At 34.1% G+C, this 21,528-nt stretch overlaps 1 protein-coding gene across 2 annotated transcripts in view; it reads left to right on the forward strand.

Annotated features, from left to right (window-relative positions):
* LOC137331699 (solute carrier organic anion transporter family member 2A1-like) overlaps nucleotides 1–21,528 on the forward strand; it is a 323,160-nt gene that overhangs the window by 124,642 nt on the left and 176,990 nt on the right. Inside the window, exon 1 of one of the 2 annotated variants that reach the window (XM_067995692.1) lies at nucleotides 8,126–8,280. The exons of the other annotated variant lie outside the window; for it this stretch is intronic. Coding sequence (XP_067851793.1) covers nucleotides 8,226–8,280 — 55 coding nt within the window. The 5' untranslated portion in view covers nucleotides 8,126–8,225. Of the gene's footprint in view, nucleotides 1–8,125; nucleotides 8,281–21,528 lie in introns of those variants that run through there. 2 annotated transcript variants of the gene reach the window in all.

Below are 21,528 nucleotides of genomic sequence, written 5' to 3' on the forward strand. Positions count from 1 at the left end.
CTTGCTGTGCGCAAATTGCTTTACAACAGTGACTACACTTCCAAAGTACTTCATTGGCTGTGAAATGTACTGTTGAAATAAGAAGTTGTTTCTTCCATTTTAAAACCATCCTGTTTATTTTATGCCTAAAATCCTAAACTATACTGAAACCAGAAGTTCTACCTCTGTGGTTTATTGGGAGTGGATCAGAAGGGATGAACTGTGGCACAATATATTCAAAATGCTGTTGCCAAAACTTTGTCCATTTGCTTTACAATAAAGCAAGTGAACTTCTTAACTTTATATTAGTTATGATGCGGGAGGACAGCCAACATACCCAAATGTGGTTTCCAGCAATTACACAGATTGCTAATTGTGCAGCCAACTCAATTTTTGTCTGTGGTTCATCAACTGTATATTTTGGCAGTAGTGATGGGCTCCAAATGTAACTGTATACCATGGGGACCAAGGAAGCCAGACTGGAAATTGCTGGTGAGGAGAAAAGTTGTCCCGATGTATTCTTTGGCCAACAGATGAGGAGTTGGATATTGGTCAGTGCAAAGACTTAGTTGCATTTCCCCCCTCCTGTTCCCTTCTATTTTCAGACCTTCCTGCACCAATCTATATCCAAGAAGGTGGATAGTAAATCTTCTGCCACAGCCACCCTGCAAACAGTCAGTCAGTAGTGGGCAAGTGCCTGGCATTTGCTTGGAGCACTCCCCCAAATTGTGTGTGAAATAGGGAACTCACCATGTGGGTATTTGTTGGTACAAACCTACATTCTGTCATTCGGTGGTATGATGCTGTAATTCTCTGCCACGGTGCTACCTTTATCAGCGTTGGTGGGCAATAAGGTGGCAAAATGCCTGTTGTGATGTGCAGTGACCATGATCGATGTCTGCCTCTGAGTAAAAAGCATCAGCTGTGGCTCAATGTAAGTACTCTCGCCTGAGTCAGAACGTCGTGGGTTCAAGTCCCACTCCAGAGATATGAGCACATGATCCAGGCTGACACTCCCAGTGCAGTACTGAGGGAGTGCTGCACTGTCAGAGGGTCAGTACTGAGGGAGCGCTGCACTGTCGGAGGGTCAGTACAGCGGGAGCACTGCACTGTCGGAGGGTCAGTACTGAGGGAGTGCTGCACTGTCGGAGGGTCAGTACAGCGGGAGCACTGCACTGTCGGAGGGTCAGTACTGAGGGAGTGCTGCACTGTCAGAGGGTCAGTACTGAGGGAGTGCTGCACTGTCGGAGGGTCAGTACTGAGGGAGCGCTGCACTGTCGGAGGGTCAGTACTGAGGGAGCGCTGCACTGTCGGAGGGTTAGTACTGAGGGAGCGCTGCACTGTCGGAGGGTCAGTACTGCGGGAGCGCTGCACTGTCGGAGGGTCAGTACTGAGGGAGTGCTGCACTGTCAGAGGGTCAGTACTGAGGGAGCGCTGCACTGGCGGAGGGTCAGTACTGAGGGAGCGCTGCACTGGCGGAGGGTCAGTACTGAGGGAGCGCTGCACTGGCGGAGGGTCAGTACTGCGGGAGGGCTGCACTGTCGGAGGGTCAGTACAGAGGGAGCGCTGCACTGTCGGAGGGTCAGTACTGTGGGAGCACTGCACTGTCGGAGGTGTTGTCTTTCGGATATGATGTTAAACCGAGGCCTCATCTGCCCTCTCAGGTGGATGTTATAGATCACATCGGCACAATTTGAAGAAGAGCAGGGAAGTTCTCCCCGGTGTCTTGGCCAATTTTTATCCCTCAACCAACATCACTAAAACAGATTATCTGGTGATTTTCATATTGCTGTTTGTGGGATCTTGCTGTGTAGAAATAAGCTGCGGGGTTTCCTCGATTACAACAGTGACAACATTTCAAAAGTACTCCATTGGTTGTAAAGCACGATGATATCCCAAGGTTGTGAAAGGGGCTATATAAATGAAAGTTTTTCTTTCTCTGTTTTTGGCTGTAGTTTGGTAAGTTTTAGTGAATTGAAGATTCTGCTGACTAAATACAGTAAATACGGTAAATGCAGTAAATACGGTAAATACAGTAAATACAGTAAATACAGTAAATGCTGTAAATACAATAAATGCAGTAAATACAGTAAATACAGTAAATACAATAAATGCTGTAAATACAATAAATGCAGTAAATACAGTAAATGCAGTAAATACATTAAATGCTGTAAATGCAGTAAATACTGTAAATGCAGTGAATGCAGTAAATACATTAAATGCTGTAAATGCAGTAAATACAGTAAATGCTGTAAATGCAGTGAATGCAGTAAATAAAATAAATACAGTAAATGCAGTAAATACAATAAATACAGTAAATGCTGTAAATACAGTACATACAATAAATGCTGTAAATACAGTACATACAATAAATGCTGTAAATACAGTAAATGCAGTAAATTCTGTAAATGCAGTAAATACAGTACAAACAATAAATGCAGTAAATGTTGTAAACACAGTACAAACAATAAATGCAGTAAATGCTGTAAATACAGTACTTACAATAAATACAGTAAATACTGTACAAACAATAAATGTTGTAAATGCAGTAAATGTGGTAAATACAGTAAATGCTGTAAATACAGTACATACAATAAATGCAGTAAATACAGTACAAACAATAAATGCAGTAAATGCTGTAAATACAATAAATGCAGTAAATGCAGTAAATACAGTACATACAATAAATGCAGTAAATGCTGCAAATACAGTACTTACAATAAATACAGTAAATGCTGTAAATACAATAAATGTTGTAAATGCAGTAAATGCAGTAAATACAGTAAATGCTGTAAATACAGTACATACAATAAATGCAATAAATACAGTACAAACAATAAATGCAGTAAATGCTGTAAATACAATAAATGCAGTAAATGCAATAAATACAGTACATACAATAAATGCAGTAAATGCTGTAAATACAGTACATACAATAAATGCAGTAAATGCTGTAAATACTGTAAATACAATAAATACAGTAAATGCTGTAAATAAAGTACATACAATAAATACAGTAAATACAGTAAATGTTGTAAATAAAGTGCATACAATAAATACAGTAAATGCAGTAAATACAGTACATACAATAAATACAGTAAATGCTGTAAATAAAGTACATACAATAAATACAGTAAATACAGTAAATACAGTACATACAATAAATACAGTAAATGCTGTAAATAAAGTACATAAAATAAATGCAGTAAATGCGGTGAATACAGTACATACAATAAATGTTGTAAATGCAGTAAATGCAGTAAATACAATAAATGCAGTAAATACAGTACAAACAATAAATGCAGTAAATGCTGTAAATACAGTACATACAATAAATGTTGTAAATACAGTAAATGCAGTAAATGCTGTAAATACAATAAATGCTGTAAATACAATAAATGCAGTACATACAATAAATGTTGTAAATGCAGTAAATGCTGTAAATGCAGTAAATGCAGTACATACAATAAATGCTGTAAATGCTGTAAATTCAGTACATACAATAAATGCTGCAAATACAATAAATGCAGTACATACAATAAATGCTGTAAATGCAGTAAATGCTGTAAATACAGTGCAAACAATAAATGCAGTAAATGCTGTCTATACAATAAATATGGTAAATGTGTAAATACAGTACATACAATAAATGCAGTAAATGCTGTATATACAGTGCATACAATAAATGCAGTAAATGTGTAAATACAGTACATAACGATAAATACAATAAATGCTGTAAATACAGTACCTACAATAAGTGCAGTAAATACAAGAAAGGCAGTAAATGCTGTAAATACAGTACATTAAATGCAGTAAATACAATAATGCATTAATTGCAGTAAATATAATAAATGCAGTAAATACAATAAATGCTGTAAATGGAGTAAATGCTGCAAATAAAATAAATGCAGTAAATGCTGGAAATGCAGTAAACACAGTAAGTACAGTAAATGCGGTAAATGCAGTAAATGCAATAAATGCTGTAAATACAGTAAATGCTGCAAATACAGTACATACAATAAATGCTGTAAATGCAGTAAATGCAGTGAATGCAGTACATACAATAAATACAGTAAATGCTGTAAATATAGTACACACAATAAATGCTGTAAATGCAGTAAATGCTTTAAATACAATAGATACAATAAATACGCTAAATGCTGTAAATACAGTACATACAATAAATGCTGTAAATGCAGTAAATAGAGTACACACAATGCATACAGTAAATTCAGTAAATACGGAACCTACAATAAATGCTGTAAATGCAGTAAATGCTGTAAATACAGTACATACAATAAATAGAGTATATGCTGTAACTACAGCACATACAATAAATGCTGTAAAAGCAGTAAATACAGTACAAACAATAAATGCAGTAAATTCTGTATGTACAGTACATACAATAAATACAGTAAATGTATAAATACAGTACATACAATAAATGCAGTAAATGCTGTAAATGCAGTACATACAATAAATACAGTAAATGCTGTAAATGCAGTACATACAATAAATACAATAAATGCAGTAAATACAGTAAATGCTGCAAATTCAATAAATGCAGGAAATACAATAAATGCAGTAAATGCTGTAAATGCAGTAAATGCTCCAAATGCTGTAAATACAGTACGTACAACAAATACAGTAAATGCTGTAAATACAGTAGCTACAATAAATGCAGTAAATGCTGTAAATACAGTACGTACAATAAATGCAGTAAATGCTGTAAATGCAGCACATACAATAAATGCAGTAAATACAGTAAATGCTGTAAATACAATAAATTCAGTAAATGCAGTAAATAAAATAAATGCAGTAAATACAGTAAATGCAGTAAATACAATAAATGCAGTAAATACAATAAATGCAGTTAATGCAGCACATACAATAAATACATTAAATACAGTAAATGCTGTAAAAACAATAAATGCAGTAAATGCAGTAAATACAGTAAATGCTGTAAATACAATAAATTCAGTAAATGCAGTAAATAAAATAAATGCAGTAAATACAGTAAATGCAGTAAATACAATAAATGCAGTAAATACAATAAATGCAGTTAATGCAGCACATACAATAAATACATTAAATACAGTAAATGCTGTAAAAACAATAAATGCAGTAAGTGTAGTAAATACAATAAATGCAGTAAATGCTGCAAATGCAATAAATTCAGTAAATGCAGTAAATATAATAAATGCAGTAAATACAGTAAATGCAGTAAATACAATAAATGCAGTAAATACAATACATTCTGTAAATACAGTAAATGCAGTAAATACAATAAATCCATTAAATACAATAAATGCAGTGCATACAATAAATACAGGAAATACAGGAAATGCAGTAAATGCAGTAGATATGATAAATGCAGTAAATACAGTAAATGCTGTAAATACAATAACTTCAGTGAATGCAGTAAATACAATAAATGCAGTAAATATAGTAAATGTAGTAAATGCAGTAAATACAATAAATGCAGTACATACAATAAATACAGGCAATGCTGTAAATACAATACATACAGTAAATGCTGTAATTTCAGTAAATACAGTACGTACAATAAATACAGTAAATGCTGTAAATATAGTACACAATAAATGCTGTAAATGCAGTAAATGGTGTAAATACAATAACTTTAGTAAATGCAGTAAATACAATAAATGCAGTAGGTGCAGTAAATACAATAAATGCAGTAAATGCAGTAAATACAATAAGTGCAGTACATACAATAAATACAGTAAATACAGGAAATGCTGTCAATGCAATAAATACAGTAAATGCTGTAAATACAATAAATGCAGTAAATACAATAAATGCAGTACATACAATAAATACAGTAAATACAGTAAATGCAGTAAATACAATAAATGCAGTAAATACAGTAAATGCTGTAAATACAATAAATGCAGTAAATACAGTAAATGCTGTAAATACAATAAATGCAGTAAATGCAGTAAATACAATCAATGCAGTAAATACAGAAAATGCAATAAATACATTAAATACAGTAAATGCAGTAAATACAGTGAATGCTGTAAATACAATAAATTCAGTAAATGCAGTAAATACAGTAAATGCAATAAAAACAATAAATGCAGTAAATACAATAAATTCTGTAAATACAGTAAATGCAGTAAATGCAGTAAATACAATAAATGCAGTAAATACAGTAAATGCTCTGAATACAATAAATGCAGGAAATGCATTAAATGCAGTAAATACAATAAATGCAGTAAACGCAGTAAATTCAATAAATGCAGTAAATACAGTAAATGCTGTAAATACAAAACATTCTGTAAATACAGTAAATGCAGTAAATACAATAAATGCAGTAAATACAATGCAGTAAATGCAGTAAATGCAGTAAATACAATAAATGCAGTGCATACAATAAATACAGTAAATACAGGAAATGCAGTAAATGCAGTAGATACGATAAATGCAGTAAATACAGTAAATGCTCTAAATACAATAACTTCAGTGAATGCAGTAAATACAATAAATGTAGTAAATACAATAAATGCAGTAAATACAGTAAATGTTCTGAATACAATAAATGCAGGAAATTCATTAAATGCAGTAAATACAATAAATGCAGCAAACACAGTAAATTCAATAAATGCAGTAAATACAGTAAATGCTGTAAATACAAAACATTCTGTAAATACAGTAAATGCAGTAAATACAATAAATGCAGTAAATGCAGTAAATACAATGCAGTAAATGCAGTAAATACAATAAATGCAGTGCATACAATAAATACAGTAAATACAGGAAATGCAGTAAATGCAGTAGATACGATAAATGCAGTAAATACAGTAAATGCTGTAAATACAATAACTTCAGTGAATGCAGTAAATACAATAAATGCAGTAAATACAGTAAATGTAGTAAATGCAGTAAATACAATAAATGAAGTACATACAATAAATACAGGCAATGCTGTAAATTCAGTAAATACAGTACGTACAATAAATACAGTAAATGCTGTAAATATAGTACACAATAAATGCTGTAAATGCTGTAAATACAGTACATACAATAAATACGGTAAATGCTGTAAATACAGTACATACAATAAATACAGTAAATGCAGTAAATACAGTACCTACAATAAATGCTGTAAATGCAATAAATGCTGTAAGTACTGCACATACAATAAATGGAGTTAATGCTGTAAATACAGTGCATTAAATGCAGTAAATTCATTAATGCATTAATTGCAGTAAATATAATAAATACAGTAAATACAATAAATGCTGTAAATAGAGTAAATGCTGCAAATAAAATGCAGTAAATGCGGTAAATACAATGGGCTTGATTTTAGCAGGCCTGCGGGTTCCCAGCGGGTGGTCCTCCGGGAGCGTGGAAACCGCGGACGGCTAATTGAGTGCGCCCCCCGCGCGATCGCGGGATAATTGAGCACATTAAGCTGTGGTTCCGGGTTCTCTGCTCCCCAGCTGCGTGCCGGCGGGCTGCGCATGCGCACTACCGTTTTCGCGATGGAGGAGCTCCACTTAAAGGGGCAGTTCCCCAATGCCCCTCCTGCTGCAAGCAAGAGGCAACACAGGATGGCGCAACCCAGGGGCAAGGCTGCGCCACGGTTCTCCGACCTCGCGCTGCAGCTGCTGCTGGAGGGTGTGAGGAGGAGGAGGGACACGCTGTTCCCTGCGGATGGACGCAAATGCCCTGGCTCCGTCAGCAGGAAGGCATGGGCAGAGGTGGCGGCGGAGGTCAGCAGCAGGGCCAACACCCCCAGGACATGGGAGCAGTGCCGCAAGCGGTTCAATGACCTCACTAGGTCCGGCAAGGTGAGTACACCAACGCACCCTCCCACAACCCGTCCCCACCATCACGCCAAACATATCACAACCCCTCCTGCAGAGCCACCACAGCGCTCCCGCAGCAATCCTCGCAGCCACTCACTCACCATCCTCGCCGTGCCCGCAAGTACCCACCGTCCCTGTCCCCACTCGAACACTACCACACACCCCAATCCCTATGCAATGGGATGGGCATGTGGCCCACGCATCCTCCCATCCATCTGCCCCACGCTCAACCCACCCACACTGATGCTTGATGCGTCTCACTATGCAATCTGCACTCACTCACTCATCTGTGTTTTGCCTTGACAGGAGAAGAGATGCAAGAACAACCGAGAAAGGGCCCGCACCGGAGGGGGCCCGCCGCACGTGGTCGAACTGACGGATGCAGAGGTGGAGGCGCTCGACCTCGCCGGCATGCCACATTGCCTCTCTGTAGCGGATGGCGAGTCTGGCGCTGCAGAAACGGCCGGTAAGGGAAAGCTGACACTCAACACCCATGATCGCGAGTGACCGTATCATCACCTGCCATCACGCGCACCGTAACGTTGGTGCACATGCCTCATAGTGCCCTCTGTTCTCTTGCAGGGCCGTCTGCGAGCACTGTGGTTGAGGAGGGCGATTCCTCAGAGGACATGCCGGTCTCTGAAGGTGCATCGTCACATCAGAGCCAACCATCCACCAGTGCAGAGACACGCACCTCGGTGGGTCCCCCTCGCCAACTAGTTGGGTTTGCACTTGGTGATTCACCGCGCACGTGTGAGCATGAGCAGACCCTGGTGGCAGGGGCAGCCGCGGAGGGTCCGCGTCGGTGGAAGCACTCATCTCCAGGCTCTGCTCAGCCGGACCCAGATGCTGAACCCAGGGAGCCACCAGTCAAAAGGAGAGTCGTCGAGGGGCACCAGCTAATTGCCGAGGTACTGGGAGAGGTGCCACGCGCATTGTCCACGATCGCGCAGGCGATGGAGGAGTCCAACTCCTGCATGCGGGCATTGGTGGCGCAGGTACAGGAGGGTATCGGCGACACAGTGTCGCGGGTAGGTGCGGGAGCCTCTGCGGTGGAGGACAGGCTGGCCTCCCTCGAGCGTCACGCACAGCTCCACATCGAGTCCATGCAGGCCCTGACAACGGCTGTACGGATTCAGGGTGAGCAACATTCCGCCGCCATCAACAGGCTGACGGATACACTAGGGGTGGCCTTGCAAGGCCTCACACATGCCACCCAAACTGTCGTCCAGCAGGGTGGAAGGGGTGATGTGGGCCGAGGCCACGAGAGGGATGATGGTGAACGGGGACATGGAAGCGGGGACGCTTCTCAAGGTGCCCCCACATCCCACCCGTTGCCCCCCTCTCAACCAGTACCCGCAATGGTGCCTCCTCTCCAGGTGGCCGAGTCTGCCCCTGCACAAGTGCAGGAGGAGCAGTCTGTGGAGGTGCCCCCACGGGCACCGAAACCCAGGGGGCGTCCGCCCAAAGCATCTACCCGGTCAGGGCAAGAACAGGAGCAACCTGCCACCACCTCTGCTGGAGCCACAGGGGTAGCACCATGTAGGGGTGCCCGGAAACGAAAGCCAAAGGCATTATAAGCACAAAGGGAATGCACCAGGGTGTCTGTTCATTTGTACACTTTTTGTTTATAGTATTGCACCATGTACATATTAAACACAATCGTTCTCACCACTCCTGCCACCTCTCGTCCATTCTTCCACGGCCTGTGCAATAGGTGCGTTCCGTGCAGCCCATCATGACGGCGAACACCTGCTGCCGCCCATTGGGCACACTGCTGTGGGTGCAGGAGTACTGGCAACACTCTTCAGTGGAGGGGGCTGGTATGGCCCCTCGCATGTGCAGGTGAGGAGATGCGAACGCCTCGCACTGTCTGACTCTAGGAGAACCGTTGACGTATGAGTGCCTCCCTGGCCCGGCGAGCATCCCGGTGAGCCGGTGTTCGGCGCATGGGTCGTACATCATCCTCTGGCAAGTCCTCCTCCTCCCCCTCCTCCTCCTCCACCTCCCTCTCCTCCTCCACCTCCTCGTCCTCATCGTCGTCCTCAACGTGAGTGGCGGGTGTGGATGGGGCCTCCTCCAGCGGCACCCCTCTCTGTTGGGCCATGTTGTGCAGGGCACAGCAGACAACTATGATTCGTCCCACTCTGAGTGGCGTGTATTGGAGCGCTCCCCCAGAACGATCAAGGCACCTGAAGCGCATCTTGAGAAGCCCTATGGTCTGCTCAATTGTAGACGTGGTAGCAGTGTGGCTGTCATTGTACCGACGCTCCGGCTCGGTGATGGGGTTCCTCAGAGGTGTCATGAGCCACGTGTGTAGGGGATACCCCTTGTCACCGAGGAGCCAGCCGTTGCCGGTGTTGGGTGCGTGGAAGAGGGGCGGGACGGTGGACTCCCTGAGGACGAAGGCATCGTGGCAGCTGCCGGGGTATCTGGCGCACACGTGTAGGAATCTCTGGCGGTGGTCACAGATGAGCTGGGCGTTCATGGAGTGATACCCCTTCCCGTTGATCAACAGCCCTGGCTCATGCGGAGGTGCCCATATTGCAATGTGGGTGCAGTCGATTACACCCTGTACCCGTGGGAAGCCGGCCATGGCATGGAATCCAACCACCCTCTCCATCTGGCTGCGCTCATCCATGGCGAAGTTGATGTAGTGCGAGGCCCTGTGGAACAAGCCATCGGTGACCTGCCTTATGCACTGGTGTGCAGAGGACTGACAGACCCCGGTGATGTCCCCGGTGGCACCCTGGAAGGATCCAGATGTGAAGAAGTTGAGGGCAGTGGTGACTTTGACGGCAACAGGTAAGAAGATGCTGCTTGGTCCATCCGGGAGCAGCTCGTCGTTAAGGAGGCTGCAGATATCGGCAACTACCTGGCGATTGACTCTGAGCCGCCGTATGCACTGCTCCTCGGAGAGGTCCATGAAGCTGAGCCTCGGTCTGTAGACCCTGTGCGGAGGGTAGTGCCTCCTGCGACGCATCTCTCTTTGCGGTTGCCCTCCCTCCTGCTGTGCACAGCACCGTGTTGGGGGGCTCCACGTCGCTGAGGCGGACGGCGTGGACTGCGAGGCTGCTGGGGCTGGTCATACTGTTCGTCCTCCGAGGATGTCAACGCACCACCCATCTGGCAGGTGTTGGTCTGAGGGGTTGTGCACGGTAGGTAGGTGGTTCCTCGCACTGGGGCTGCGGTTTCACGTCGGTGTTTCCTCTGGCTTGGCAGGGTAAATGCAGTAAATACAATAAATGCAGTGAATACAATACATTCTGTAAATACAGTAAATGCAGTAAATAAATAAAATGCAGTAAATGCAGCAAATTCATTAAATGCTGTAAATACAGTAAATGCTGTAATTACAATAAATGCAGTAAATACAGTAAATGCTGTAAATACAATAACTTCAATAAATGCAGTAAATACAATAAATGCAGTAATTACAGAACATGCTGTAAATACAATAAGTTCAGTAAATGCAGTGAATACAATCAATGCAGTAAATACAGTAAATGCTGTAAATACAATAAATGAAGTTCACACAGTAAATGCAGTAAATACAATAACTGCAGTAAATACAATAAATGCAGTAAATACAATAACTGCAGTAAATACAGTAAATGCTGTAAATACAATAAATGCATTAAACGCAGTAAATACAATAAATGCAGTAAATACAGTAAATGCTGTAAATACAATAAATGAAGTTCACACAGTAAATGCAGTAAATACAATAACTGCAGTAAATACAATAAATGCAGTAAAAGCAGTAAATACAATAAATGCAGTAAATCCATTAAATGCAGTGAATACAATCAATGCAGTAAATACAGTAAATGCTGTAAATACAATAAATGCAGTAATGACAGTAAATGCAGTAAATACAATAAATGCAGTAAATACAGTAAATGCTGTAAATACAATAACTTCAATAAATGCAGTAAATACAATAAATGCAGTAATTACAGAACATGCAGTAAATACAATAAGTTCAGTAAATGCAGTGAATACAATCAATGCAGTAAATACAGTAAATGCTGTAAATACAATAAATGCATTAAACGCAGTAAATACAATAAATGCAGTAAATACAGTAAATGCTGTAAATACAATAAATGAAGTTCACACAGTAAATGCAGTAAATACAATAACTGCAGTAAATACAATAAATGCAGTAAAAGCAGTAAATACAATAAATGCAGTAAATCCATTAAATGCAGTAAATACAATAAATGCAGTAAATGCAGTAAATACAATAAATGCAGTAAATACAATAAATTCTGTAAATACAGTAAATGCAGTACATACAATAAATGCAGTAAATACAATAAATTCTGTAAATATAGTAAATGCAGTAAATACAATAATTGCAGTAAATACAATCAATTCTGTAAATACAGTAAATGCTGTAAATACAGTAAATGCTGTAAATACAATAAATGCAGGAAATGCAGTAAATAAAATCAATGCGTTAAATGTAGTATATACAATAAATGCAGTAATTACAGTAAATGCTGTAAATACAATAACTTCAGTAAATGCAGTAAATACAAGGCATTCTGTAAATACAGTAAATGCAGTAAATACAATAAATCCAGTAAATGCAGTAAATACAATAAATGCTGTCAATACAATAAATGCAGTAAATACAGAAAATGCAGTCAATACATTAAATACAGTAAATGCTGTAAATAAATAAATGCGGTAAATACAGTAAATGCAGTAAATACAATAAATGAAGTAAATACAATATATTCTGTAAATACAGTGAATGCCAGTAAATACAATAAATGCAGTAAATGCAGTAAATACAATAAATGCTGTAAGTACAGTCAATGCTGTAAATAAAACAAATGCAGTAAATCCAGTAAATGCAGTGAATACAATCAATGCAGTAAATACAGTAAATGCTGTATATACAATAAATGCAGTTAACACAGTAAATGCAGTAAATACAATAACTGCTGTAAATACAATAAATGCAGTAAACACAGTAAATGCAGTAAATACAATAACTGCTGTATATACAATAAATGCAGTAAACGCACTAAATACTATAAATGCAGTAAATCTAGTAAATGCAGTAAATACAATAAATGCAGTACAAAAAAGCAATACAGTAAATACAGTAAATGCAATAAATGCAGTAAATACAGTGGTAAATGCTGTAAATTCAATAAAAGCAGTAAATGCAGTAAATACAATAAATACAATAAATACAGGAAATGCAGTAAATGCAGTAAATACAATAAATGCAGTAAATACAGTAAATGCTGTAAATATGATATCTTCAGTAAATGCAGTAAATTCAATAAATGCAGTAAATACATTAAATACAGTAAATGCAGCAAATACATCAAATTCCTGTAAATACAATAAATTCAGTAAATGCAGTAAATATAATAAATGCAATAAATACAGTAAATGCTGAAAATACAATAATTGCAGTAAATACAATAAATGCAGTAAATACAATACATTCTGTAAATACAGTAAATGCAGTACATACAATAAATGCAGTAAATACAATAAATTCTGTAAATATAGTAAATGCAGTAAATACAATAAATGCAGTAAATACTGTAAATACAATAAATGCAGTAAATACAATAAATTCTGTAAATATAGTAAATGCAGTAAATACAATAAATGCAGTAAATACAATAAATTCTGTAAATGCAGTAAATGCAGTACATACAATAAATGCAGTAAATACAATAAATTCTGTAAATATAGCAAATGCAGTTAATACAATAAACGCAGTAAATACAATAAATTCTGTAAATACAGTAAATGCAGTACATACAATAAATGCAGTAAATACAATAAATTCTGTAAATATAGCAAATGCAGTTAATACAATAAATGCAGTAAATACAATAAATTCTGTAAATACAGTAAATGCAGTAAATACAATAAATGCTGTAAACACAGTAAATGCTGTAAATACAATAAATGCAGGAAATGCAGTAAATAAAATCAATGCGTTAAATGTAGTAAATACAATAAATGCAGTAATTACAGTAAATGCTGTAAATACAATAACTTCAGTAAATGCAGTAAATACAAGGCATTCTGCAAATAACGTAAATGCAGTAAATACAATAAATCCAGTAAATGTTGTAAATACAATAAATGCAGTCAATACAATAAATGCAGTAAATACAGAAAATGCAGTCAATACATTAAATACAGTAAATGCTGTAAATAAATAAATGCTGTAAATACAGTAAATGCAGTAAATACAATAAATGAAGTAAATACAATACATTCTGTAAATTCAGTAAATGCCAGTAAATGCAGTAAATGCAGTAAATACAATAAATGTTGTAAGTACAGTAAATGCTGTAAATACAACAAATGCAGTAAATCCAGTAAATGCAGTGAATACAATCAATGCAGTAAATACAGTAAATGCTGTAAATACAATAAATGCATTAAACGCAGTAAATACAATAAATGCAGTAAATACAGTAAATGCTGTAAATACAATAAATGCAGTTAACACAGTAAATGCAGTAAATACAATAACTGCTGTAAATACAATAAATGCAGTAAATGCAGCAAATACAATAAATGCAGTAAATACAGTAAATGCTGTAAATACAATAAATGCAGTACATACAATAAATACAGTAAATACAGGAAATGCAGTAAATGCAGAAAATACAATAAATGCAGTAAATACAGTAAATGCTTTAAATACAATAACTTCAGTAATTGCAGTTAATACAATAAATTCAGTAAATACAGTAAATGCAGTGAATACAATAAATACTGTAAATGCTGTAAATACAATAAATGCAGTAAATACAATAAATGCAGTACATACAATAAATACAGTAAATACAGGAAATGCAGTAAATGCAGAAAATACAATAAATGCAGTAAATACAGTAAATGTTGTAAATACAATAACTTCAGTAAATGCAGTAAATATAATAAATGCAGTAAATACAGCAAGTACAATAAATGCAGAAAATACAGTAAATGCAGTTAACACAGTAAATGCGGTAAATACAATAAATGCAGTAAATACAATAAATGCAGTAAATGCAATAAATGCAGTACATACAATAAATACAGTAAATACAGGAAATGCAGTAAATGCAGTAAATACAATAAATGCAGTAAATACAGTAACTGCTGCAAATACAATAACTTCAGTAAATGCAGTAAATACAATAAATGCAGTAAATACAGAAAATGCAATAAATACATTAAATACAGTAAATGCAGTAAATACAATAAATGCTGTAAATACAATAAATTCAGTAAATGCAGTAAATATAATAAATGCAGTAAATACAGCAAATGCTGAAAATACAATGAATGCAGTAAATACAATAAATGCAGTAACTGCAGTAAATACAATAAATTCTGTAAATACTGTAAATGCAGTAAATACAATTAATGCAGTAAATACAATGAATGCAGTTAATGCAGCACATACAATAAATACATTAAATACAGTAAATGCTGTAAATCAATAAATGAAGTGAATGCAGTAAATATAATAAATACAATACATATAATAAATGCTGTAAATACAATAAAAGCAGTAAATGCAGTAAATACAGTAAATGCAGTAAATACAATAAATGCAGTAAATGCAGAAAATACAATGCAGAAAATGCAGTAAATACAGAAAATGCAGTCAATACATTAAATACAGTAAATGCTGTAAATAAATAAATGCTGTTCATACCGTAAATGCAGTAATTAGAATAAATGCAGTAAATACAATAAATTCTGTAAATACAGTATATGCAGTAAATACAATAAATGCAGTAAATGCAGTAAATACAATGCAGTAAATGCAGTAAATACAGAAATTGCAGTCAAAACATTAAATACAGTAAATGCTGTAAATAAATAAATGCTGTAAATACAGTAAATGCAGTAAATACAATAAATGCAGTGAATACAATACATTCTGTAAATACAGTAATGCAGTAAATAAATAAAATGCTGTAAATACAGTAAATGGTGCAAATTCATTAAATGCTGTAAATACAGTAAATGCTGTAATTACAATAAATGCAGTAAATACAGTAAATGCAGTGAATACAATCAATGCAGTAAATACAGTAAATGCTGTAAATAAATAAATGCTCTTCATACCGTAAATGCAGTAATTAGAATAAATGCAGTAAATACAATAAATGTAGTAAATACAATACATTCTGTAAACATAGTAAATGCAGTAAATACAATCAATGCAGTAAATACAATAAATTCTGTAAATACAGTAAATGCTGTAATTACAATAAATGCAGTAAATACAGTAAATGCAGTGAATACAATCAATGCAGTAAATACAGTAAATGCTGTAAATAAATAAATGCTGTTCATACCGTAAATGCAGTAATTAGAATGAATGCATTAAATACAATAAATTCTGTAAATACAGTAAATGCAGTAAATACAATAAATGCAGTAAATGCAGTAAATACAATGCAGTAAATGCAGTAAATACAATAAATGCAGTGAATACAATACATTCTGTAAATACAGTAAATGCAGTAAATAAATAAAATGCAGTAAATGCAGCAAATTCATTAAATGCTGTAAATACAGTAAATGCTGTAATTACAATAAATGCAGTAAATACAGTAAATGCAGTGAATACAATCAATGCAGTAAATACAGTAAATGCTGTAAATACAATAAATGCATTAATTACAGTAAATGCAGTAAATACAATAAATGCAGTAAATACAGTAAATGCTGTAAATACAATAACTTCAATAAATGCAGTAAATACAATAAATGCAGTAATTACAGAACATGCTGTAAGTACAATAAGTTCAGTAAATGCAGTCAATATAATAAATGCAGTAAATACAGTAAATGCTGAAAATACAATAAATGCAGTAAATACAATAAATGCAGTAAATTCAGTAAATTCAGTAAATACAATAAATTCTGTAAATACTGCAAATGCAGTAAACACAATAAATGCATTAAATCCAGTAAATGCAGTAAATACAATAAATGCAGTAAATACAGTAAATGCAGTAAATGCTGTAAATTCAATAAATGCAGTAAATGCAGTAAATACAGAAAATGCAGTAAATACAATAAATACAGTAAATGCTGCAAATACAACAAATGCAGTAAATACAATAAATGCAGTAAATACAGTAAATGCTGTAAATACAATAACTTCAATAAATGCAGTAAATACAATAAATGCAGTAATTACAGAACATGCTGTAAATACAATAAGTTCAGTAAATGCAGTAAATATAATAAATGCAGTAAATACAGTAAATGCTGAAAATACAATAAATGCAGTAAATACAATAAATGCAGTAAATTCAGTAAATTCAGTAAATACAATCAATTCTGTAAATACTGCAAATGCAGTAAATACAATAAATGCAGTAAATACAATAAATTCTGTAAATACTGTAAATGCAGTAAACACAATAAATGCATTAAATCCAGTAAATGCAGTAAATACAATAAATGCAGTAAATACAGTAAATGCAGTAAATGCTGTAAATTCAATAAATGCAGTAAATGCAGTAAATTCAGAAAGTGCAGTAAATAAAATAAATGCAGTAAATATAATAAATGCTGTAAATGCAGTAAATACAATAAATGCTGTAAATGCAGTAAATACAATAAGTACAATAAATGCAGGAAATACAATAATTACAGTACCCACAGTAAATGCTGTAAATATAGTAAATGCAGTAAATAGGAATATATGCAGTAAATACAATAAATTCTGTAAATACAGTAAATGCAGTACACACAATAAATGCAGTAAATTCAGTAAATACAATAAATGTAGTAAATACAGTAAATGCAGTAAATACAGTAAATACAATAAATGCTGCAAATACAATAAATGCAGTAAATGCTGTAAATACAATAAATGCAGTAAATGCAATAAATGCAGTATATGCAGTACATACAACAAATACAATAAATGCAGTAAATACAATAAATACAGTAAATACAATAAATTCAGTAAATATAATAAATGCAGTAAATACAATAAATTCAGTCCATACAATATATGCTGTAAATACATTAAATGCAGTAAATACAATAAATACAGTACATACAATAAATGCAGTAAATACAGTAAATGCTGTAAATACGATAACTTCAGTAAATGCAGTAAATTCAATAAATGCAGTAAATACAGAAAATGCAGTAAATACATTAAATACAGTAAATGCAGCAAATACATTAAATTCCTGTAAATACAATAAATTCAGTAAATGCAGTAAATATAATAAATGCAGTAAATACAATAAATGCTTTAAGTACAATAAATTCAGTAAATGCAGTATATATAATAAATGCAGTAAATACAGTAAATGGTGAAAATGCAATAAATGCAGTAAATACAATAAATGCAGTAAATACAATAAATTCTGTAAATATAGTAAATGCAGTAAATACAATAAATGCAGGAAATGCAGTAAATAAAATCAATGCACTAAATGTAGTAAATACAATAAATGCAGTAATTACAGTAAATGCTGTAAATACAATAACTTCAGTAAATGCAGTAAATACAAGGCATTCTGTAAATATAGTAAATGCAGTAAATACAATAAATCCAGTAAATGCAGTAAATCCATTAAATGCAGTAAATACAATAAATGCAGTAAATGCAGTAAATACATTAAATGCAGTAAATACAATAAATGCAGTAAATGCAGTAAATACAATAAATGCAGTAAATACAATAAATTCTGTAAATACAGTAAATGCAGTACATACAATAAATGCAGTAAATACAATAAATTCTGTAAATATAGTAAATGCAGTAAATACAATAATTGCAGTAAATACAATAAATTCTGTAAATACAGTAAATGCACTAAATACAATAAATGCAGGAAATGCAGTAAATAAAATCAATGCGCTAAATGTAGTAAATACAATAAATGCAGTAATTACAGTAAATGCTGTAAATACAATAACTTCAGTAAATGCAGTAAATACAAGGCATTCTGTAAATATAGTAAATGCAGTAAATACAATAAATCCAGTAAATGCAGTAAATACAATAAATGCAGTCAATACAATAAATGCAGTAAATACAGAAAATGCAGTCAATACATTAAATACAGTAAATGCTGTAAATAAATAAATGCGGTAAATACAGTAAATGCAGTAAATACAATAAATGAAGTAAATACAATACATTCTGTAAATACAGTAAATGCCAGTAAATACAATAAATGCAGTAAATGCAGCAAATACAATAAATGCTGTAAGTACAGTAAATGCTGTAAATAAAACAAATGCAGTAAATCCAGTAAATGCAGTGAATACAATCAATGCAGTAAATACAGTAAATGCTGTAAATACAATAAATGCATTAAACGCAGTAAATACAATAAATGCAGTAAATACAGTAAATGCTGTAAATACAATAAATGCAGTTCACACAGTAAATGCAGTAAATACAATACATTTTGTAAATACAGTAAATGCAGTACACACAATAAATGCAGTAAATTCAGTAAATGCAATAAATGTAGTAAATATTGTAAATGCAGTAAATACAGTAAATACAATAAATGCTGTAAATACAATAAATGCAGTAAATGCTGTAAATACAATAAATACAGTAAATGCAATAAATGCAGTATATGCAGTACATACAACAAATACAGTAAATGCAGTAAATACAATAAATGCAGTAAATACAATAAATTCTGTAAATACAGTAAATGCTTTACATACAATAAATACAGTAAATACAATAAATTCAGTAAATATAATAAATGCAGTAAATACAATAAATGCAGTCCATACAATATATGCTGTAAATACATTAAATGCAGTACATACAATAAATGCAGTAAATACAGTAAATGCTGTAAATACGATAACTTCAGTAAATGCAGTAAATTCAATAAATGCAGTAAATACATTAAATTGAGTAAATGCAGCAAATACATTAAATTCCTGTAAATACAATAAATTCAGTAAATGCAGTAAATATAATAAATGCAGTAAATACAATAAATGCTTTAAGTACAATAAATTCAGTAAATGCAGTATATATAATAAATGCAGTAAATACAGTAAATGGTGAAAATGCAATAAATGCAGTAAATACAATAAATGCAGTAAATACAATAAATTCTGTAAATATAGTAAATGCAGTAAATACAATAAATGCAGTAAATACACTAAATTCTGTAAATACAGTAAATGCAATACATACAATAAATGCAGTAAATACAATAAATTCTGTAAATATAGTAAATGCAGTAAATACAATAATTGCAGTAAATACAATAAATTCTGTAAATACAGTAAATGCAGTAAATACAATCAATGCAGGAAATGCAGTAAATACAATAAATGCTGTAAGTACAGTAAATGCTGTAAATAAAACAAATGCAGTAAATCCAGTAAATGCAGTGAATACAATCAATGCAGTAAATACAGTAAATGCTGTAAATACAATAAATGCATTAAACGCAGTAATACAATAAATGCAGTAAATGCTGTAAATACAATAAATGCAGTTCACACAGTAAATGCAGTAAATACAATAACTGCAGTAAATGCAGTAAATACAATAAATGCAGTAAATACAATAAATTCTGTAAATACAGTAAATGCAGTACATACAATAAATGCAGTAAATACAATAAATTCTGTCAATATAGTAAATGCAGTAAATACAATAATTGCAGTAAATACAATAAATGCTGTAAATACAGTAAATGCTGTAAATACAATAAATGCAGGAAATGCAGTAAATAAAATCAATGCATTAAATGTAGTAAATACAATAAATGCAGTAATTACAGTAAATGCTGTAAATACAATAACTTCAGTAAATGCAGTAAATACAAGGCATTCTGTAAATAAAGTAAATGCAGTAAATACAATAAATCCAGTAAATGCAGTAAATACAATAAATGCAGTCAATACAATAAATGCAGTAAATACAGAAAATGCAGTCAATACATTAAATACAGTAAATGCTGTAAATAAATAAATGCGGTAAATACAGTAAATGCAGTAAATACAATAAATGAAGTAAATACAATACATTCTGTAAATTCAGTAAATGCCAGTAAATACAATAAATGCAGTAAATGCAGTAAATACAATAAATGCTGTAAGTACAGTAAATGCTGTAAATAAAACAAATGCAGTAAATCCAGTAAATGCAGTGAATACAATCAATGCAGTAAATACAGTAAATGCTGTAAATACAATAAATGCTTTAAACGCAGTAAATACAATAAATGCAGTAAATACAGTAAATGCTGTAAATACAATAAATGCAGTTAACACAGTAAATGCAGTAAATACAATAACTGCTGTAAATACAATAAATGCAGTAAACGCACTAAATACAATAAATGCAGTAAATCTAGTAAATGCAGTAAATACAATAAATGCAGTACAAAAAATCAATACAGTAAATACAGAAAATGCAATAAATGCAGTAAATACAGTAAATGCTGTAAATACAATAAATACAGTAAATGCTGTAAATACAATAAATGCAGTAAATGCAGGAAATACAATAAATGCAGTACATACAATAAATGCAGTAAATACTGTAAATACAATAAATGCAGTAAATACAATAAATTCTGTAAATATAGTAAATGCAGTAAATACAATAAATGCAGTCAATACAATAAATGCAGTAAATACAGAAAATGCAGTCAATACATTAAATACAGTAAATGCTGTAAATAAATAAATGCGG

This window comes from Heptranchias perlo, chromosome 13 (genome assembly GCF_035084215.1).
Source record: "Heptranchias perlo isolate sHepPer1 chromosome 13, sHepPer1.hap1, whole genome shotgun sequence".
In the NCBI taxonomy this organism is placed as follows: Eukaryota; Metazoa; Chordata; class Chondrichthyes; order Hexanchiformes; family Hexanchidae; genus Heptranchias; species Heptranchias perlo.